The sequence below is a fragment of the Lepidochelys olivacea genome, assembly GCF_965140295.1.
Source record: "Lepidochelys olivacea isolate rLepOli2 genome assembly, chromosome: 11".
In the NCBI taxonomy this organism is placed as follows: domain Eukaryota; kingdom Metazoa; phylum Chordata; order Testudines; family Cheloniidae; genus Lepidochelys; species Lepidochelys olivacea.
The window spans coordinates 18,859,326-18,882,445 of NC_140421.1; the positions used below are offsets into that span (position 1 = coordinate 18,859,326).

At 39.6% G+C, this 23,120-nt stretch overlaps 1 protein-coding gene across 8 annotated transcripts in view; it reads left to right on the plus strand.

Moving 5' to 3' along the window:
- The window catches only part of R3HDM1 (R3H domain containing 1), a 163,914-nt gene that overhangs the window by 70,367 nt on the left and 70,427 nt on the right, over positions 1–23,120 (plus strand). For 4 of the 8 annotated variants that reach the window (XM_084643965.1, XM_084643968.1, XM_084643970.1 and 1 more), the window contains exons 3-8: positions 2,859–2,900; positions 3,375–3,464; positions 15,780–15,894; positions 18,700–18,778; positions 22,676–22,735; positions 22,815–22,955. In XM_084643965.1, the coding sequence (XP_084500091.1) occupies positions 2,859–2,900; positions 3,375–3,464; positions 15,780–15,894; positions 18,700–18,778; positions 22,676–22,735; positions 22,815–22,955 (527 nt within the window). The remainder of the gene's footprint in view (positions 1–2,858; positions 2,901–3,374; positions 3,465–15,779; positions 15,895–18,699; positions 18,779–22,675; positions 22,736–22,814; positions 22,956–23,120) is intronic. The other 4 variants (XM_084643971.1, XM_084643969.1, XM_084643972.1 and 1 more) reach the window with 2 other exon arrangements.

A 23,120-nucleotide genomic window follows, 5' to 3' on the forward strand; every position in this document is an offset into this window, starting at 1 on the left:
AATATACGTAAAAGAATAAATGGACACAAATCAGATGTCAAGAATTATAACATTCATAAACCAGTCGGAGAACACTTCAATCTCTCTGGTCACGCAATTACAGACATGAAGGTCGCTATCTTAAAACAAAAAAACTTTAAATCCAGACTCCAGCGAGAAACTGCTGAATTGGAATTCATTTGCAAATTGGATACTATTAATTTAGGCTTAAATAGAGACTGGGAGTGGCTAAGTCATTATGCAAGGTAGCCTATTTTCCCTTGTTTTTTCCTGTTCCCCCCCCCCCCCCCCCCCGACGTTCTGGTTAAACTTGGATTCATGCTGGAAATGGCCCACCTTGATTATCATACACATTGTAGGGAGAATGGTCACTTTGGATAAGCTATTACCAGCAGAAGAGTGAGTTTGTGTGTGGGGGGCGTGGAGGATGAGAACCTGGATTTGTGCTGGAAATGGCCCAACTTGATTATCATACACATTGTAAGGAGAGTGATCACTTTAGATAAGCTATTACCAGCAGGAGAGTGGGGTGGGAGGAGGTATTGTTTCATGGTCTCTGTGTATATAATGTCTTCTGCAGTTTCCACAGTATGCATCCGATGAAGTGAGCTGTAGCTCAAGAAAGCTTATGCTCAAATAAATTGGTTAGTCTCTAAGGTGCCACAAGTACTCCTTTTCTTTTTGCAAATACAGACTAACACGGCTGCTACTCTGAAAGATGTTAGTTAGGGCTGTCAATCACAGTTAACGTATGCGATTAACACACAACAAAATAACTAATTTTTAAAAAACAGTTGCGATTAATCACAGTTTTAATCGCACTGTTAAATAATAGTAGAATACTAATTTATTATGGATATTTTTGGATGTTTTCATGTTTTAGAGCTTCATTTCATTGTTTCCCATATATTTGAGTTAAAATAACTCCATTAAGTTGAAGTTAAATTGCTTAAAAAGTTAAGTTAAATTGTCCTTTGCAATTAGGCACAAGTCTCTGTGTACAACTAAGCCTATTGGACACTACAAAGTTTCATTCTTCTGTTAGTGTTCTAATAAATTAGTGATTTAAGATAACTGGCCATTCGACATTTGACAGATCAATTGACCAATTATTTTTGGATCAGTCAAATGATCAACCCTACTCTAGTATATATGGGTATGATTATTACAATTTCATCAGTAGATGAATGGTTAAGGTCTCTAGTTGCACTGTGGCTCTTTTAAATATCATTCTCTGTTATGCTGAAATACTGTTTTGTTCAACCTGGTACATGATTCATTCTCTAGTGAATCAGAAGAGAGGCTCCATAATACAGGAATTGAGCATACACTTAAGTATTTTTCCATGTTCAACACTGTTAAAAAAGCTGTACCAACTAAGGCACTACCCCTTTAGTAGGTTTAACAAAGGCCTAATTTGGTGGGGGCAGGGGGAGACAGCAACACTTGATAACACTTATTATTCAGAGATACTCTAAGCCTTTCACATGTCCTCATTTTGTTATGATGTACTCTACTTCATTGGGAAAAGGCTTTTTTTTTCGAAACTCGGGTGGGAGTTTATTGATGCTTTTAAGATAAGATCTGCAAAAGTGATTTAAAAAAAAAAAATTGAAGAGCAGACATTACTTTTGCTGAATGTCCAAGTACATGTGATTAGAGGCATTTCAGCAAATCTAGTATCTTAAATTACCTCCTTCACCCTCACTCCTTTCTTTTAGGTCTATGAAGTGAAGTTACCCTCTCTTGTAGACTCATTCCAAACTGATGCCCCACTAGGTACTCTGTTGATGGCATCACGACAGTAGGTTGGAGATAAAATAAATCTGAATACTTTATTCTCCAATTTTCAGTGGGTCTGTAGTATTTTCTTTAAAATGTTGTTACTCCTTGTCTATTAATTTCTCTTCCGCATAAGCAGTTGGGGAGGTAGTCTGCAAAACAATTTGTACAAAGGCTTGCCTGGACACAATTTTTGTACCAATTTAACTATATCAGTTCAGAAACAGCAATAAGCTATACCAATATAAGCACCTTTATACCTGTATAACTGCATCCGCATTGGGGCTTGCACCGATTTAGCTACATCTGTTTCTAAACCACTACAGACAAATTGATGCTAAAATTATCTGTAGACAAGCCCTAAGTAGTGCACACTGTGGAAGAAGTTTGGTAACCCCTATATATTCTAGGAAAGAATAAAGAAAAGGTGGAGTTAAGCCAGAAAGAAAGAGAAGGCATAGCAATAGCTAGAGACATGTAGTAAGTTAATTTTATTTTATATATAAAAATAGACAATTTTTTACGGTTTTTCCTTTAAATGTCAGGTTTTCTGACTGGGGTTCAGGGAGGAGGAAGGAAGAAAGGAAATATTGCTTGGTTAGTGGGCCATTTCCTACTCCTTTCCCTTGTCAAAATAGCACTGCTTCTTGTAAACAGCTCTAGGTGAGTTTTCAGGGAACAGTAGCAGGATTATAAAACCTACTTTCTTGTCATGTTGTCAAAGAAATTGCCCCATGAGAACTACAAACATAGGACTTGCCGAAGACTGTTAACTGGTCCTGACTTTATAAAGTAAAATAATTGTACAAAACTGGTAAGTTGTTTTTTTTTCCTCCCCCCCCATACCCATGTTTTGCAAGATGCTGAAAGAAGATGAGAAGCCTGGGATTTTTGCCATGGAAAATGGGATAGCTCACAACCGTCAGGTTAAACACGTGTGTTTACTTACATGATGATCAAATCTATTAAATAACTACTTTCTTTCTACTCTGCAGATTTTTGCATTAATAAATGTCTCCTACAGTCTAAATATGAAGCTTAATATGAACTCTTTTTTTGTTGTGCCCACCATTTAGCAGCCAGTCCAGTCTTTTGGACAGACAGGAAAAAGGTCCAAGGTACAGTAGACATGTGTGCTGGCATGCTACAGAAGTCCTTCATGCTTGATGAAGCCTTGTCACTTTGTGAAAAATGCCTTGAGTTTAGTTATAGCCTTTATTTTTGGCAATAACCTTTTTTGTTTTGCTTTTGGATTTTTGTCTTGCCTAGTTGTCTGCTTTTGTGGTTTGCCTTTATATTTTTGGTGGCTTCTCATTGCTAGAGAGAGGGAATGCCTTTCCAACGCTGCTGCTTTTATTTTTTTATTAAATGAAATTATTCTGATGATGATTCTGGTGATCTGATGACCTCAAAGCTGTGACTGTTTTTTCCCTTTCAAAAATGATTGACTTTATTTTACAATATTAAACATACATATTCCAGCAAATTCGTTATGCATTTGGCAGTAAATTGAGTGAATAATATCAGTGTGAGGTGTTCTGATGTACATTTGTTTTTTTGACTAGTTTTTAATTAAAAATACTTTTCTTTAGTCAAATACAAAGTTAAAGCTAGTTCGGAGCCTTGCTGTGTGTGAAGAATCTCCACCGCCTCCCACAGCTGAAATATCACAGGACATTCAGGTAAAAATCGTGTGACTGAAGCTTCTGAAACCTAGTTGCAGTCATTTGCTCTCCGAAGAATATTGGAAAGACAGACTTACTGGTTGTATGCTGGTGGTGGTAGTGTAGCCGTGTTGGTCCCAGGATATGAGAGCGACAAGGTGGATGAGGTAATATATTTTATTGGACCAGCTTCTGTTGGTGACTGAGACGAGCTTTCAGGCTTATACAGAGCTCTTCATCAGCTTTGTGTATTCTCAAAAGCTTGTGTCTCTCATCAACAGAAGGTGGTCCAATAAAAGATACTACCTCACCCACCCTGTCAGACTTAATAGCCTTCAGCTAGATCTGTTTTAACATGCAAACAAAATGATTTATATTTATTTTTAAAATACTTATTTCACAAATATTTGGCAAAGAATCATGACCGTCCTTTATGTCCTCCCTCTTCCCCGCTTTTTTTAAATGCACAACATAAGAGCAGAATGTCCTTTGGCCAAAGTAGTATTTGTTTTTCATCATGACCTAGAATTGTGGCTTACATTTTTTTGGTTTGGTTTTTGATTTTTAATTCCCAAGTACTTTAACATGTTTTTTAAGACGTTTTAAATTGCTCAGGCACTATTGGAAATCATTCAGATACTAAAGTAGAGAGCAGTTTTATAGCTAGAAAGTAAAATAATTTGCTAGCTTCTTATTTTTAGGAGCCATTTTAAACAAACTGATGTATGTTTCCAGTTTAGCTTGAAGTTCTGCATTTTGGCTTTAACAGTGGTATTGATCTTAATTGCTAGTAACTAAACTGGGCCTTGCCTGAAATGTATAGAGGGAGGAGCAGACCCATGCCACTCCAGTTCCTTCTCAACTGCCTGCAACTCAAGACTGAGTTCTGTAGTGTCTGTCTAATTAACACAGATTTTTTTCTTTCCTTTATTTTATTATTGTTTTCACTTAACATGGTTTGTGCTTTGTGGAGGGGAGAGGAAAGGGAGTGTTCCCCTTTTTCTTTAAGGTTGGGCCCCGCTTTTTGCTTGGGCCTTCTCAGCCAGTGGGTTATACCCAAGACCCCAGAACTCAAGCCTTGCCAGATCTGCCACAGGTCCTTTCACCACAGTGACAAGCACTCTAGATTCCTCCATTGCCTTGGAGAGGCTCACATCCTATCATGATCAGCTCCGGCTTCAAGAGCAGATCTCAAACTGAGGGAAGACTGATTAAAACAGCTGCTCATGGAGCGCCTTCTTAAATCTGGGGGCCCTGACTCTTCCCAGCCCTCCATTGCCAGCAGGCTGAGGCCAGGGGACCGCATCAGTCTCTCAGAAGACATCTAAATATAAGAGACCCCAGTCTCCTTGATAGAAGAGAGAAGTCCCTTCTTACATCTGTGAACAAAGAAACCTCGCATTCTTGTGCGGATACCACTGAGGCTCCTACTTGTCATGGTGCCAAGGTATCAGCATACTAAGAAAGGCTTCTTGTACCTAGAAGCCCACCGCCAAACAGCCCTGAACAACTGATTAGTCAGTACTGGCATCAGACTCTTCCAAGTGGAGCAACTCCTCAAGGACTAAAGACTCTGAAGAAATCCTCTTCTATTCACCTGGTACCATCTACCTTCACACAGAGCATGCAGACTGATCATCTGTACTGTCCCCAGTACTGCTGGAGATTTTTCACCCGGAGAAGCAGTCCCCCATCTCACTAGTATTATCCAAGTTCTTCTCTCACAAGAGCCCTCAGACTTTGGAGGAACATGAGTCCCCTATGAGGAGGACTCTCCCTCCCCTACCAGGAGGGTTTTCCCACTTGCACCCATGTGCCAGCTAGAACCAGCAACATCCTCCCCCACCCCCAGTCATCCTCATCCTCATACAAAGGTACTGATGTCCTCAGCTTCACCGCCGGACACAGAAGAGGACAATTCCTCTGATTCAGAAATATTCATCTAAGGCTCCACCGTCTACTCGTTCCATCCTCTTTCCTTCGAGGTGTTCCTGAGGACAAGACCCCAGGAATCCGCCAACAGGAAAACCCCTAGGCCCTGCTCCTTCTCCTCCTCCTTATGCCCCTCCTCAGTGGGATTTTTGGAAGCCTTGTGCCCCTTGCATTGTCCCAGTCTTCAGGGTGACTTCACATAAGATTCTTAGCCACCATCACCTCAGGTCCCTCCATGTCCTCTTCAAGAAGTCCTTGCAGAGAAACAGAAGCCGAGAATAGAGGAGGAGACACCACCATCCCCTTTCACACCAGACTAGACAACCATGCCCGCTTCCCACTCCTCCATCCTATGTCTTAACACATACCTCCAGAGCAGACACCAGAGCCTCTAGTGAAGCACTTTTACACTTTGGACAGAATCCACTCCCTCTTCTGCACTGATGGAGTCGTCTTACGTGGAGCACCCATAGGGAAGATAATTCAAAGACAAAGGAGAGGATACTTACCTTGTACAGTAACTGCAGTTTTGCAACATATTTTGTCTCTCTGGATTCCCCATCACCCCTCTCTCTTCCCCTCAACTTTGGTGTTCTTCCACGCTCTGAGGTTGAGAAGGAACTGGAGTGACTGGGCAGAGCATGGGGAGACCAAGGGCATGGTCACTGCTAATAAAACATCTTCAATCAAAAGTGCACAAGTGCATGTGTATACTATCCTCATGTGGAGCAACATAGCAACAAAACATCTCTAAGAACTCCAGCTACCATACAAGATAAGTAACCTCATCTTCTCCCAGTTGTTGAGTTCACTTATCCCAACCTGGGAAGGTGAAGTGTGTATGATCAGCCTGCTAGGAGGTGCCTGTGATAATGCTGGATCTGCTGTGCTTTGTTACCTTGGAGAGAGCAGCTCTAGCACTGCTGCTTCTCCTTGCAGTGCCTCATTCTCTGCATCCTCCTCTTCTAGCAGGACTGCTCACTCTGGAGGAGGCACAGGTGCTGCTGCTCCCTGTTCAATATCTTGAAATGGTCTATGCCTATACACCAGCTAGCAGCAGGATTTGTTATCTCCAAGTCAATGTGCAGGACTCAGCTCTCCTCCAGTTTCATAAGCTTTGCTGCTTCTGTGGATCCAGGTTGTGTGCAGATTGTCACTGTGATGTGGGATGCAATGGTAAAGTAGTGCACTTGCTTGACTTTCCCTTGCTTCTCTTATTTTCAGCCATCGTTAAATGTAGCCAGTTGATAAGGAAAGCTAAAGGCATTAGTTTAAAAAAAAAAATCTATGGCCTTAAGATTAAGGGGACAGTAAGATGGAATTTTTTTAATATGAGGAACAAAAGAAATACCAACAATATTGGTTTGTTACAGATAAGGACGTTAAAATTGTCAATAACGATGCACAAATAGAAGTTCAATAAATATTTCTGTTCTGTATTTGGAAAGAAGCTGGACAGTTTATTAACAGTTTACAGTGATAAAGAAATATTTTCTCTTCCAGCAGTAACTCAGGAGGATGTTAAACAGAAACTGCCAAAGTTTAAACATCTTCTAACTTGTAGGACCAGATAATTACCATCCAAGATTTTAAAATCTGCGAAATCGCTCTCTGTGCCATTGATGTTGATATTTAACAAATCTTGGAATACTGGGGAAGCTCCAGAGGACTGGAAGAAAGTGAAGTTATGGCAATATTTTAAAAGGGCTCATGGGATGATTCTAATAATTATAGACTAACTTTCTTGACATTGATCCCAGGAAAAATCATGGAGAGAGTGGCACAGGATTCAAAAAATCAAGAAATAAAAACATGGCAGTGTAACTTATGCAAGTCAACATGGATTTAAGGAAAGTTGGCTTGTCAAAACAAGCTTGATACAGTTTTTTCATGAGAGCAGAAGTTTCACTGGCAAAAGTAACTATTGATGTAATGCATTTAAACTTCAATGAAGCTTTTGATTTAGTATCACATGACATTCTGTTTTTACAATGAAAATAAAGCACTATATAAAACACAAAATGGATTCAAAATTGGCTAACTGATAGAGCTCAAAAAGTAATTGCAAATGGGCAGCCATCAGTCAATGGGACCATTTCTACAACTGTCTCTCAAGGGGTCTGTTCTTCACCTGATGGTATTCAATATCTTTAGCAATCAACTAGAAGAAAACATAAAATCACTGCTAGTAAAGTTTGCAGATGATACAGATTGGTGAAGTGATAAATAATTATAAGGACAGGTCAGTTATACAGAACAGTCTGGATCGCATGGTAGTCTGGGCTCACTTGAGCATAATGTGTATTAATATAACTAAATGCCAAGTCATATATCTGGTAAACAGACATACACATCACACTTATAGGATAAGGGATTATTTTAGATAGCAGTGATTCAGAAAAGGATTTAGGGCTCATGGTGGATAATCAACTGGCAGCTAAGAGAGCAAATTCAGTCCTTGGATGTATAAGGAGGAGGATATCAAGTTGAAGCAGGAAGATAGTATTACCACTATATATGGTATCAGTGAGAATATTACTGGAACATGGTGTCCACACTATTAAAGTTGAGGTTGACAATCTGGAAAAAATTCAGAAAAAAGCTACAAGAATTATTGGAGGTCTGGAGAGCCTGCTTTACAGAAAGAGATGAAAGAAACTCAGTTTATTTAGTTTACAAAGGAATAGGTAAAGCGGTGTTTTGATAAGTCTGTAAGTACTTGAATGGCAAAAATATCCATCTTTTTCAGACTGAAGAGGGAAGTGGGATTGGTATTATTCCATGATAATCTAGGTTGTTATCTTAATATGCAATGAATTATGTTATAATGTGGACTTTGATATGACCAATGTCTTAGTCAGTTGATAGTTTGCTAGTTGTAGACGGCATTAGCTGTGGAGGAGTGCTAATAAAGCTTAGGCACTTGTCCTTCTGTTTGTTACTCCTGTGACAAAGTTCCTCCTCTGCCTTGGTGGGTCTTGCGCTTATTTGCGGATTTGCTCGCCTTGGAGCTTCACGGCAGCCCTCAGCTTGGCTGTTTTTCTGAACCCACAGTCCAGGACAATGACTCCTGTGTCTGACCAGGAGTTGGGAAGTTTGGGGGGAACCCAGGCCTGCCCTCTACTCCGGGTTCCAGCCTAGGACCCTGTGGAATGCAGCTGTCTAGAGTGCCTCCTGGAATAGCTGTGTGACAGCTACAACTCCCTGGGCTACTTCCCCATGGCCTCCTCCCAACACCTTCTTCATCCTCACCATAGGACCTTCCTCCTGGTGTCTGATAATGCTTGTACACCTCAGTCCTCCAACTGTCCACGTTCTCACTCTCAGCTCCTAGTGCCTCTTGCGCCCAGCTCCTCACACACGCACCACAAACTGAAGTGAGCTCCCTTTTGAACCCAGGTGCCCTGATTAGCCTGCCTTAATTGATTCTAACAGCTTCTTGATTGGCTGCAGGTGTTCTAATCAGCCTCTCTGTCTTAATTGTCTCCAGAAGGTTCCTGATTGTTCTGGAACCTTCCCTGTTACCTTACCCAGGGAAAAGGGACCTACTTAACCTGGGGCTAAAATATCTACCTTCTATTACTCTCCTATAGCCATTTGGCCCAACCCTGTCACACTCCTTAAAACAGTTGCTGCAGTCCAATTTTGCAGTACAGCACAAATGTGATACGTTTCATCTTTAAACTCTCTTGCCAGTTAGTTGAATTTAACTTCTTGTGTAATGTAAATTAGTTTTTGTGTGGAAAGCATTTCTGAATAATATACTGTATATGCTTAAGCTGTGTCTACAATGTTTTGTTTTCTTATCTGGCTAACATAGAAACATCCAAAGATGACATACTATTGCAACTTTATGGTAAAAATTAATATCCAATATGGATTAGCTTATAGTACTACATAATGAAGATGTTAAGGTCAAAATGTTGCTTCTTCTATTGCACAAGTGTAACTTTTCCGTAAGGTATGCTATTCAGAGTCCAACCACAACCCTTGGTAAATTGTTTCAGAGGTTAGTAGATTTCTCTGTTAAAAATATATGCATTATTTCCAGTCTGTATTGATCTAGCTTCAGCTTCCAGCCATTGGATCGTGTTCTACTTTTCTCTGCTAGATTTGAAGAGCTTGCTATTAAATAAATATTTGTTCCCGATGTAGCTACTTAGACTGTTAAGTCACCCCTTAACTTTTTCTTTTGTTAAATTTAAATATAAGGAGCTTCTTACATCTGTCACTATAAGGCATATTTTCTAATCCTTTAATCATTCTCGTGACTCTTCTCTGAACCGTCTTCAATTTATCAACATTCTTTTTAAATTATCAATACCAGAACTCAACACAGTATTCCAACAATGGTTGCACCAGTGCCAAGTACAGAGCAAAACAGCCTTTCTGCTTCTACTGGAGATTCCCCTGTTTATGCATCCAAGGATTACATTAGCCCTTTTAGTCACGGTATTGTGCTTGGAGCTCATGTTCAGCAGATGATCCATGACAATCCCAAATCTTTTTCAGAGTCACTGCTTCCCAGGATAGTCTCCCCCATCTTGTAAGTATGGAGACTTTATTCCTAGATGTATATACTTTGTTTGCTTGCACCCAGCTTACCAAGTGATCCATATAACTCTGTGTAAGTAACCTGTCATCTTCATCTACTCTCCCAATTTTTGTGCTATCTGCAAACTTAATCAGTGATATGTTTTCTTCTCGATCATTGATAAAAATGATTGCCAAGGTTCCTTCCCCACTCTGAACTCTAGGGTACAGATGTGGGGACCTGCATGAAAAACCCCCTAAGCTTATTTTTACCAGCTTAGGTTAAAACTTCCCCAAGGTACAAACTATTTTACCTTTTGCCATTGGATTTTATTGCTGCCACCACCAAGTGTCTAATAAATATATAACAGGGAAAGAGCCCACTTGGAAACGTCCTCTCCCGCCCCCCCATCCTCCCAAACCCTACACCCCCTTTCCTGGGGAAGGCTTGATAAAAATCCTCACCAATTTGCAGAGGTGAACACAGACCCAAACCCTTGGATCTTAAGAACAATGAAAAAGCAATCAGGTTCTTAGAAGAAGAATATTAATAGAAGAAAAAGTAAAAGAATCATCTCTGTAAAATCAGGATGGTAAATACCTTACAGGGTAATCAGATTCAAAACATAGAGAATCCCTCTAGGCAAAATCTTAAGTTTCAAAAAGACACAAAAACAGGAATATATTCAGCACAACTTATTTTATCAGCCATTTAAACAAAACAGACTCTAACACATATCTAACTTGATTGTTTATTATCCCTTTACAGGAGTTCTAATCTGCATTCCTGCTCTGGTCTGGGCAAAAACAACACACAGACAGAGAGAACCCTTTGTCGTCTCCCCCCCCCCCAGCTTTGAATGTATGTTGTCTCCTCATTGGTCATTTTGGTCAGGTGCCAGCGAGGTTATCTTTAGCTTCTTAACCCTTTACAGGTGAAAGGGTTTTTTGCTCTGGCCAGGAGGGATTTAAAAGTGGTTAGCCTTCCCTTTATATTTATGACAACGATAAATAGCGTAGGGCCAAGAACCAGTCCTGGTGGGACCTTATTAGAAAGCTCCCTGTTCAATGATTCCCTAGTTATAATTATATTTTGAGACCTATCAGTTAGCCAGGTTTTAATCCATGTTAATTTTATATTTTTTGTTTTTAATTAAAATGTCATGTACCAAGTCAAATGTTTTATAGAAGTCCAAGTATATTACATCAGCACTACTACTTGCGTCAAAAAAAAAATCAAATCCTACTCTTCACCGCTTCTTAAATACTAGTGCAACATTAGCTTTCTTTCAGTCTTCTGGAACTTTCCTGGTATTCCAAGATCTATTGAAAATCAACATTAATGGTCCAGGGAGGAGCTCAGACAGCTCTTTTAAAACTCTTCGTTGCAAGTCATCCAGACCTGCCAATTTGAAAATGTTTAAATTTAGTAGCTGTTCTTTAACATCCTCCTGATGTACTAGTGGAATGGAAAGACTATCGCATGATATTAGAAAAGAAAATGATTGAGGATGGCAGTGAGCTAGTTTTGGACTCGTATTTTAATGCATTATGTCTTGTGTGCAGGAAATTCCGGTCTTGTTAATATTCCATCAAAGCTGAGGTTCATAATATTTACTGTCAATAGGAGGAAAAAGCTTTTTGGGTGAGAATCCTCTTTCCAGAAAGCTTCAGGTCTTCTCTAAAACCAAGAGTTTCAAATCTGTTTAGAATGAGAGAGGTGAAATGAGTTGAACTACTCATTTCAAAAGATCACTAACAAAGTTTGTTTTGGAAGAGCACATTTTTATTACGGGGATCACATCATTCAAGGCACTACTCTAAATATGCATTGGGCAGCAAAGCCTCCAGAGCATTTCCTTCTATGGACAGACCTAGTTAAAGGAGAAATGATCTATGGTCATAAAGATTACACAAGTGCTCTGTCATGTCCAGGGTTTATCTGTAGAATTATCCAAGAAGTCATTTTTTTTTTTAATTTTATGAAATACTTTTATATTCTACTCAATAATCACACTGGAAAGGCAATCCCAGACTACTGGGTTGTGCCTCTAGGTTTGGCCCCAGAAACAGTCATTTTGTCTACTTCATAGACTTTGAGTTATACTTAACCTTTATGACTGATAGATTCTTGCAGAAATAACTGATGACAGTACCTCATAAGAGTGTTGAGGCTTGCTTTATTAATATTTGTAAAGTACTTTGAGATCCCTAGCTGAGAGATGCTACAGAAATGCAAGTTTTATAAAACTGTATTACATTATACACATATAAAATTTGGAGTTTTACTATTGAAAGATGAAAATTGTAACTGAAGCAGTGAATCCCAGAGACTGACATTTAGTATTAGACCTTTTCAGTTTGGTTTTATGTTACAGGGTGCTTACAAAGAGATAATATCTTATCTAGACAAATAATGGCAAGTGAACAGCTACTTCCTTGAAAAATTGTGTGCTTTAGGATTGTATGCGGCCTCCGGTAAATAAAGATCCTCATCAGTTTCATAAAGGGAAGACTGTTTCTATCTTAAAAAGAAAAGGAGTACTTGTGGCACCTTAGAGACTAACCAATTTATTTGAGCATAAGCTTTCGTGAACTACAGCTCACTTCATGCATCCGGTGAAGTGAGCTGTAGCTCACGAAAGCTTATGCTCAAATAAATTGGTTAGTCTCTAAGGTGCCACAAGTACTCCTTTTCTTTTTGCGAATGCAGACTAACACGGCTGTTACTCTGAAACCTGTGTCTATCTTAGTAATTTATTTCCCTATGAGTTCATCATAGTCTCTGAATAGGATTGAGCTTTTTCTCCTTTAAAGGACATATTTTCCTTAGGGGGGGGAAAGGCCAAAGGAAGAATATATGAAAGTCAAGAACTATTTTATAGGTTCACTCAGTGGCCTGGATTTTTTCCCTGGGCCACCATTTATGCGTGTTGGTTCCAGGGGTTGTGGGTGAAAGCTGAGACCAGGCCCTGAATCCTTTTTAAGTCAAATTCTAGAGCTCTTCAGGACTCAGAAAGTGGGGATAAATTTTAGGATACTTTACAAGCTGGGTAACTCAGATGACTATTAACAGTGGAAGTGAACAATATCTCAACGTATGTGAACAGACAAGTGAATGAAGAGCTCTGATGGGAAAGTTGTATTTGCATTTTAGTGTGGATTCTGTTAAGGCAATATGCCTAGAGTAAATATCCTCACCACTGACAGACTAAAGCACACAAGGCTTTACCTAGGGAATAAAAGCTAAACATAGATTTTTCTACAACTTTCCAGGCAAGTGGGTCATACTTCATTAGACTCTTCAGCCTTTGCGGCAAACAAAATGGAAAGCACAGGAAGCTTTCCATCACAGTCCTGGGGAATCAGTGGTGGTAGAAGAAATGCATCCATTCAGATGTGGCATTCCTTTTTACCATTCTCCATTGTTAAAGCAACAATTTAGTCATGGGTATTTTTAGTAAAAAGTCATGGACAGGTTACAGGCAGTAAACAAAAATTCATGGCCTGTGACCTGTCCGTCACTTTTACTGTATACCCCTGACTAAAACTTGGGGTGGGGGGGGCTGCTTGGGGGTGCCATGGGTGCTGGGGGAGGGCAGCCCGGGTACTTGGGGTGGGGGGAGGGTGGTGGGCAGCGGCACATGGCCTGGAACCCCTGCTAGTGTGCAGGAGAGGGGTGGGTGGTGGTGGGCAGCCCAGGACCCCTGCTGGTGCTGGGTGGGAGGAGGGTTGGCAGGGCCAGCAGGCTACCTACCTGGCTTCATGCCCACCCTCACCTTCCTGCGCTCCCAGCAGCAGCAGCAGCAGTGTTTGGGTGTGGAAGGGGGCAGGGAGTTGGAGCGCAGGATGGGGTGAGGCGGGCTCTGGACAGTGCTTACCGTGTGGGGGGGCTCCCCAGAAGCGGTGACATCCCCCTCCTCAATTCCTAGGTGGAGGCGTGGCCATGCAGCTCTGCATGCTGCTTCTGCCCAGAGCGCTGGCTTTGCAGCTCCCATTGGCCGGGAACCTGAAGGTGGAGGCAGCATGCACTGCAGAGCTGCCAGTCCACGCCTCTGCCTAGGAGGTGAGCGAGGGGGATGTTGCCGCTTCCAGGGAGGTCCCCTTCCTTCCCCCTCCCCACCCCCTCCGGTTAGTGCTGCCCAGAGCCTGCCTCACCCCCTCCCATGCCTCAACTTCCTGCCCCGTCCCACAACCAAACTCTGCTGCTGGGGGGTGGGATGCGTTGGCCTGAGACTCCCCCATCAGTGACCGGTGCAACTGGCGTAAGGGCTGCCTGAGCTGCCCCTGAGCCAGGCACATAGGCTGCTGCAAAAGTCATGGAGGTCACGGAATCCATGACCTCTGTGACAAACTCGCAGCCTTATCCATTGTTATAGGGCATTATTAGTAAAGAAATTAAACAAGGTTGATTTATTAACCCAGATCTTTAAACTGTTGTTGTACATTTTGTATTTGGGATAAGTGTAGAGTAAGCAATTGTCAGGTGAAACCTGGTAAAATTAATGAGGGAGGAGGGGAAATGGTGGTGGTCTGAAACTTCTTTCTACCTACTGACATTGTTCTGATTTATAAAAGGAAATGGAATAGCATATCATAGTGGTGGATCCAAGTCATGCTAACCCGGTTTCCTAGTGAGAAATTAACTATTTCCTTTTTCTAAGTTAACATAAAGACAACAAAGTAGGTAACTGAAGAGCCACCAGTGTTTTTAGTTCAGATGAAGGGAAGAAAATGATTGCTTATTCATATTAAACTCTGGTTTACAGTTAGCTGAGAGAGAATATTTTGTGGTGGAAACTACAGGTTTTGAGCCAAATGAATCTTTTGGTCTAAGACATGAATATATGGAGGAGCAAAATGTTTGTGATTAGTAGTGGCAAATACAGAACTTTAGATGTCTATAGAAAAATAGCATATACTGTAGGTAAGTAGAACAATTCAGTATTTATTTATAGTTTTGGTTGTCAGATAATGTAGAAATTCAGCAACATTTGTTAGACCTATTAATTTTCAAATGTTGAAAATGCATAGCAATGCCATATGCACATGTCATCACACACAAAAATTAAAACTGGTGCTGTCACCCTTACAGGCAGCCTCAGCAGAGATTAAATAGGTATGAAGGCCAAGTTACCCTGTCACCTGTTGGCATAGTCTTTAATTTAGATTAGATTAAATTAAAAAGGAAACTTTTGTGTTCGCTTTTAGGGGGGGATCCAGTCTGTAATAGTGTATCCAGTTGTATAAATAAATTCAGATTTTGAGATGGATTACCTAGAAATATACTTTACTAGCAAACCTATATTAAACTAAAAATTCAAGGCATAAATAACCTTTGTCAAATTTGCTATTATCTTAATACACTAAACTATTAAAGAAATGTAAACAACTTGTTGGTGAAATTGGGAAAGCTGGTCCCCCTTCGAACCTACTTGTTCAAGTTCTTGTCATTGGTGTTGTGCTATGAAAGCTTACTTAGCATTCTCACTGCACTTGCTTAGTGGAGGGAGTAAAAGCTGGCAGTGAGGAGCCTAATGATCAACTGAGCAATTCACTATTTAAAAAATTGGCCTATGCTATATATTTTCTTAAACACCTAGAACACTTTAATATAATCGTGAAATGGGATATGTCCTTGAGATGTATGTGCGCTATAAAATATTTAAATGCGTCTACTTTCCATATTTTCTCTATACATTTTGATAAGTTTTTGTTTGAAGTGGGCTCTCTGATTTTAAGAGGATCTGAAGATACTTACTATACTAGTTACTTTTCCATTATCAACGAACATGTTTCAGAGCAATTTTCTGGTACAGGCCATAGCTTACTTAAAATAGTTTCCATCATAACTGATCTTTTCAACAGGAGAAAATTCAGATCCAGTTAACGCAGTCTTTTGAGAAAGAAGAGAAGCCCACAAAAGATGAAACGGAAAAGGAAAAATCCAGTGATAAATTGTCCAGAAAAATGTTATCAAGAGGTTTGTTATCGCTCTGCTTTTAAATTCTATTTTAAGTAAACTATCTAGACGTCCACATTAATAATCTTGAGTGACTTTGATGGAATAATTACTGTGAATAATTCTGCTGTGCTGAAAGTCAAATGCATATAGTTTTTCAGCAAAGACTTCAGGCCTGATTCTTCTTTGGAACCTGACTCCAGGGTCTACTTGTGCATATGCAGTTTCTATGTGTAAGCACAACTGGCACAACTTTTGATGCATTAACATTTGCCCTTGGGTGAACATCAGATCCCCTCTTCTTAATTTTTCATGGTGGTAGTTGAGAAATGGATGGAATTTACTTTGTTCAATTTAGAGAGAGCGAGAGAAAACAGATAAGTCTAAATGTGACTTACTCTTTCCGTGCATCTGTTTGTGGACAGTGTAATTCTTTGTGTGTCTGGAAACAAGTATCATTCATTTCCAGAATCCCAATATTAAGGGGATACTATGTGTACATAATAGGTGGAGGGAAAATTCAGTGAGAAAAGAACTTGATTTTAACCTTTCAAGATGTAATTGAAAACTTACCTCATTTTTAAAAATAAGGGGGAAAAAATCTCTTATTGGCTTTGGGGTGAGGGAATCTATATCAGGAGGTACCATCTCTTGGGCTGCTTCTCAGTTTGCCGGAGAGAGTACATGCTACAGCAGACATACTTCCCTCCCTGATGCAGCCTGGCATGAAGATGGTGGAGCTGTTGCCTGCCCTTATCCCCACATACCTTTTGGAATAGTTGATTCCAGAGGGGCTGTATGAGGGAGCAGTCCTTGTGCTCCCAGGAGTTTGAGGGCTGAGATTATGCCCTGGCTTTGTATGAGAGAAGTAACTGGGGGAGGAGTTGTCCCATTGTACTACTCCTTCCCCATGTTCACAAGTAGCCAATATTCTTACTGAAATTTGTAATTGCTTTTTGAGAGGTCCCTAAAAGGAAAAAAATTTCTAAGGTCTTCAGAATGAAGATGGGAGTGAGTCAATGGCGGGAGTAAAAACATCCTGCACACTGACAGTGTTGTGAACTGGTTTGTTAAGGACGAGCTATTCTTTTCAATTTACCAAAAACTCAGAGGATAACTTAAATAGCAGATATGCAAAAATAACACAAATTTGTTCCTGTCCCTGGTGAGCAACACTTTATTAAATGGAAAAACTTTGAGTATATATATATTAGCTGATGGGTGAGCCTGAGGTTTTAGGTCAGCTTTTGTTCAAATAAATTACCCCAAAACACTTATCCAGACATCTTGACTCAAACAAATTGTACTGCAGTGCCATAAAACCAGTATTTTTTAAATGAAATTTCTATTACTTACTTTTACCATATACTTAAAATTCATAGCAGCCTTTCTCATGTCATTTCAGTGCCTCTTATCCTTGTTGGAAATCAGAAGTTCACTTGAATTAAAATAGTTGGGGTACAGGAGTTAACTGAGTTTTTTTTTTTTTTTTTTTTTTTTTTTGTCCTCAAAGCTTGAAATCAAGTTTTGGGTGGTGGCAGAGTGGGGGAAAGCCACACCATCATGTTCTTTTAACCAACCAGTGTGTTTATCCTTTCATATGTTCTCTAAACATATCATGAAGGAAATTATTCTCTTCAAACTGATGATGGGGAATTAAAGGCGGAGTAGCAGAATAGTGGAGATAGCCTTTAAACAGTTGCCTATCTTGTTACATGTCATTCGGTAGTTTAAGCCCTTTAACTTGTAAAGTGTGCTGAAAATAGAAACTTGCCTACTGTTAGAGTTCGGTTTCCCACTAATGATTACTAAATTGTTATAACTTAAAAACTGATAAACAAATTTACCAAATTTACAAAAATAAAGAGCACATCATTTTTCAGCTTCATAAATGTTTTACCAGGAATGCTCCTGGAAATTTGGCATCTTTGTTTTCAAGAGCAATTGAGAGCAGGCTGGATTAAGGCAATCTGGGACTGACCACCGGGGCAGTTGAAACCTAGGCACAAGTCTATGCTACTCTTCACTTGGAAATGGGTTGGAGCTTCAACATATCTTTTTAAGAAGAAAGCCCTAAGAAGAACAACGTTAGGAGGTGCTTGGATATTGCAGTGATGGGTACCAATACATAGTCCAAAGGTAGATGAAATTTCTTTGTGCGTCACCTATTCTGAGGCACAAAGCATAGGCACCCAGGCTAACCGGTTGAAAACAGCAGGAACCAGAAGAGGTACTACGCAACTGAAATGTTTGCTCTTGTGAGGGGATATTTGGAAGTTGTTGAAGAGAAGTCAAAGAAGGCATCTCTTGAAGGCACACCAAACGTGAGCTTGTAGCAATACAGGATAAATCATACATCACAAAGGTTAGACTTGTACTTTGTAAAGTATTACATGTCACCTAGACCAAATCTCTAATGCTTGAAAATATGCAGTTACCTCTGCAGACTGACAAAAGTAGTAATAAAATCTATGATTCCACATTGGATCCGCAAAATGAGACTTTGTGGCTTGCATGTCTTTTCCTTAGCTACTATAGAAGCAAGGTGGGTCTTTTATTGGACCAACTTCTGTTGGTGAAAGAAACAAGCTTTTGAGCTGCAGAGAGCTCTTCTTAGCTATTGTGAGGCTGAGTTTACTGAGTTAGGAATGGGATCTGTTGAGCAGCTAATGTGCAGTGTATGCATCTAAATCTTAGATTTACCAGATTCCGAGTTTAAGTTATTCATTCACTTGTATGAACAGCATCTTAAAAATGTAATAAGAACCATGTGTTCAAAGAATGAGCATATGATCTTTTCAATAACATTGTTAATATTTTTTATAGATTCTAGCCAAGAATACACAGATTCAACTGGCATAGATCTACATGAATTTTTAGTAAATACACTAAAAAACAATCCCAGGTAAGTTAAATTAAAATGTTTTGAATTAACTCAATTTTGCTATCTCTTTTTTTTGTTTGTTTTTAATTAATCTGATGCGTGTTGAGAGCTTTCACTAGAAACACCTTAGCTTGCAAAGGCCTTAAACTTGATCTTGTATAGTTAATGTGGAGTGTTTAAACATATTTTAAAATGCTGGCTCTCCCTCCTGGGCCCTACACTTATCCATGTTGTGAGTTCAATAGAACTACGCATGTTTACAAATTTACTAATAAGTATTTGCAGGATCAGCATCCTTGTGTAATATTTTTACTTGGCTATGCAAAAATGTGGTTTGTTGCAATAACTAATTTGGTGTTGAATAGCAGGTTCTGAGGTTTGTTCCTTTTTTCAATATGTAACACGGCTTCAGATATAGTTATAGTAAGAAAAGCATCTCTCAAACTCACTCATTGGTGTCAGTTTGGGTCAAACCCTGCCTCAAGTTATATGGGTGTAAATTCCAGTAAATTCAGAGGGAGCTTTATCTGTGGAACGGAGAGGAGGAATGTGTCCTTTTGTGTCTACAAAATGTGTGTCCTGAGTTCACAAACACCACCTCTTCTTCTTATCAATGCCACATAACTAATATAGCTACTCTTCTTTTTTTTTTTGTTTTCCTCCTGATTTGCACATCAAGGAACACATCCTTCCCTAACCTCTTTGGTCCTCCAGGGTCTCTCTGGCAACAGATTTGACATGGTTCTACTGTGCAGGGGTGAGCAGGATTTAGGGGTACCAGCAAAACTATTTGAGGTCCAGGGGAGGAGTGAGGCAACAGGATCCACTGCACATCTTCTGGTTCTTCCTCATAAGTAAGAAGAGGTCTCAGGACCCAGGAGAAACATGCTAGGCAAAATCAGCCTTCTAAGAACAGCTTTGCTATCACTCTGCAATCTGTTGGAGGATACTCTAATGCACAACCAACACATTAAGTCTGGTATCTGAGGAATGGATTCTTATTCCAGAATTGTTTTATTTGGGGGTGGTAATTTAAAAAAATTTTTTTAAAAAATAAATCAAAAAATACCACCTGAGTTTTAGGGTACCAGGTTGAGCCTGCGTTACAGTCAGTAGGAAAAAAAATCTAAATTAACCGCAAGGACAGAGTGAAGTTTGTATGCCAGTTGTGGAAGAGAGAGGTATGTGGAATGCAAGGTGTCACTTTTAACATTATTTCCTGACCGTAACTGCACTTCAACTGTAATGGGAATTATATGTGAATATTAAAAGCAAAATAGATCCCTGGTGCTAGAAGCAGTCTGACAAATTTTATATTAAAGCATCAAAATGTACTCACCATTTTAACGTCTTCAGTTTCATATAATTGTAAAATACATTTATACAATGTTTCTGAAAACATTTTAAAAAAATGGTTTAAATGTCAGGGCTTGATTTTTTTTTTTCTATTCTTTTCAAACTGTCAAACATTCTCCCTTTTTGTGGACTTCTTTCTTATCTAACTTATACAAAGCCCATCCCCAGGGTATGTGAGCTCCAAATTCATAGGCCTTGTTGTTACTGGGATAAGAACACCTGCTTGATTGGTGTGGATAATGTTTTTCCCCCCCGAGAACCATGTGAGCCAAGCTGTATACTACAGCCATGTTTCAGTAGTTGTTTTTATCATGATGCTGATCCAAACGATACAAGGGCCACAGTTTTCACTGAAACAGTTGTTTTGTACTGTTTCTCTCTTAAAACTATACTTGCTATGTTAGTGACTGATTTTATATTTATAAATGAAAAAGTTTAGTTAATCATGAAGCAGTTGTGACTTTAGAAACCATTTAAGATACTGTTGCTGAGATGGACTTTTTCTCCTCCCTTTCCACCAAAAACAATTTTTTTAACCATCCTTTCCTGTTTAGGTAACTTTTTAAAGTTACAGTCAAATATCTGACAAGGGACAAGAAGTGAATACAACAAACTGGAGGGGAGCACAAGGAAACAATGAAATAGTATTGATCAGCATGAGAGACAGTAGTCTCAATGAATGAGCTGCCTGTTATCAAGGCAAACGAAGACTGGAAAAAGAGTGCAAATTTGTAACAGTGAGAGTAATTAACCATTAGAACAACTTACCTGGGAATGTGATAGCTTCTCCATCACTTTAAGTCTTTAAATCAAGATTGGATATCTTTCAAAAAGATGCACTGGCCCAACCAGAAGTTAAGGCCTTGATGCAGGAGTTACAGAGTGAAATTTTGTGGCCTGGATTTTGCAGGGGATTGGACTAAATGGTTGTAATTATTTCTTTTTGGTCTTAAAATCTAAGCCTCTGTAATTTTTAACATTAGTTGACTTTGGTGCTGCTGAAAGATGCCAAGTTACATGAAAATGTAGTACTCGCAGCAGCAGGGCAAGCCTCTCCTTGCTCCTCATCAATTTGTCTCACTCTTGACTTGGATGAAATGCTTCTAGGGGTGAAAGTTCAGTAAGTTTTCCATTCCCATTAATTCCTTGGTGCCTTTACTGAGGCTTCAAATAAAATTTCTAATTAATGCCAATTGCATTCATAATTTTGATAATAGTGACATTAAGAACTGTATTGAAATTCACGTTATGTAGGTTACAAGCAGCCATCAGATAGTAACTACTTTCACTACCTGCCTGGGCCATATTTTTAAAAATGATATGAAAATTAAGTATTTTATCTTTTATTCATGGTTCTTTGTTCGTGGTTATGAATTTGAAGAAGAAATTGAGAATGAAGATCTGCAATTCACAAAAATAATGAAAATATGCAGCAGTCAATTTTTATTTAAGAATGTTTTATAATCCTATTTTTAAAACTTCATGTATTGTTATCTATAGGGAGCTATGAAAAGGGCAAAGGAGTTCAAGTGTGTATGTATATTCTGTAACATATTGCCTTGTTTTATTTTGGTCCTGTATAGAAGACGCCACAGTGTCTAAGTTACAGGGAGAACTTGAAAATTTTGGATGGTCAGTGTTTTCAGTGTTGTGGACTGGATGGAAATTTTGGGGCACCTTGGCGAGCCACATGCAGAAATATAGTTTTAGATTCTAGAATCAGATACCCTTTTAGGATTTAGCCATTAAGGCCTTAATGGGGTTAAGAAGTAATACAGCTCAATTAAATAAGAGAATAGCACACCTCTTACTTGAACTTGAATGACACGTCAAGGCAAGAACACCCCCAGAAATTTTTCTAATTGTATGCATTCCCCTCCCCTTCCTACCTCAGGGAAGAGACAGGCAGTTTGCCCTACTGTGGTCAGTGTGTTTGCTGAGACCCTTTGCTTTTGCAGGAGCGAAGAGTTCCCCACCACACACTTTGGGGGTAGGGAGTGCCAGCTGCACTGACCATAGGAGAGGCAAAGAGAGGGGACCAGCCCCCATTCCCACCCCCATCCCCGTCGCCTCCTTGGCCTGCTCAGAGGCTGCAGAGACCCAGCAACTGCTGTTTTCCCTCCTGGCCATGCCCAAGACACCAGTGTGGACAGCCCCATGGCCAGCGACCCATCTCCTGCACAGGAGGTAACTGGCTTTTGCGCCCTGCCCATTTGGGAGTCCTGCTTACCCATATCAACCAGCAGGGACCCCAATGGTAGAGATTTGAAGCCATTTTATTCTTTTCACTTGAGCACATCATCTCAATGACTGTTCTTTCTGCTGACTCTCATGGGAAGAGAGAGATTGAGAGGGGTCTTTGTATTCTGGTTTCTTACAAGATAGAACAATTCTACTCTAAAAATCCACTCACAGTAGCAAATCAGATACCTTGTGGTCCTGCTGGTAAACTACCGTTGTTGCCCATTCATTAGGGGAACGGATGTTATCTATGCATGTTTAAAATTCATATATTTTCAATTCTGGAGTGTTTCCTATATGAGTGTTGTATTTTATTTTCAGGGACAGAATGATGCTGCTGAAATTAGAACAGGAAATTTTAGATTTCATTGGTGGTAACGAGTAAGTGATGCAATTTTAACAAAAAAATTATTGAAAAATATTTTTTTTGTTTTGTAAAACGAGTACTTCTCTCTTCCAGATTTCCACGCAAAAAATTTCCCCCCATGACCTCTTACCATAGAATGCTGTTGCACAGAGTAGCTGCTTACTTTGGATTGGAACATAATGTGGACCAGAGTGGGAAGTCAGTGATAGTAAACAAAACTAGCAATACAAGAATGTAAGTTGTCATAATTTTGAAATAATTCTTCGAATTTTGGTGCATGGATTTACTCTCAAGGCCAATTTAGACAGTGATACCAAATCTGCAACCTCAGGAGTCAATCAACACTTGGGGGCTCATTCTCTCAAGGACGGTCGTCAGTGAGATTTTTATTGTTCATTC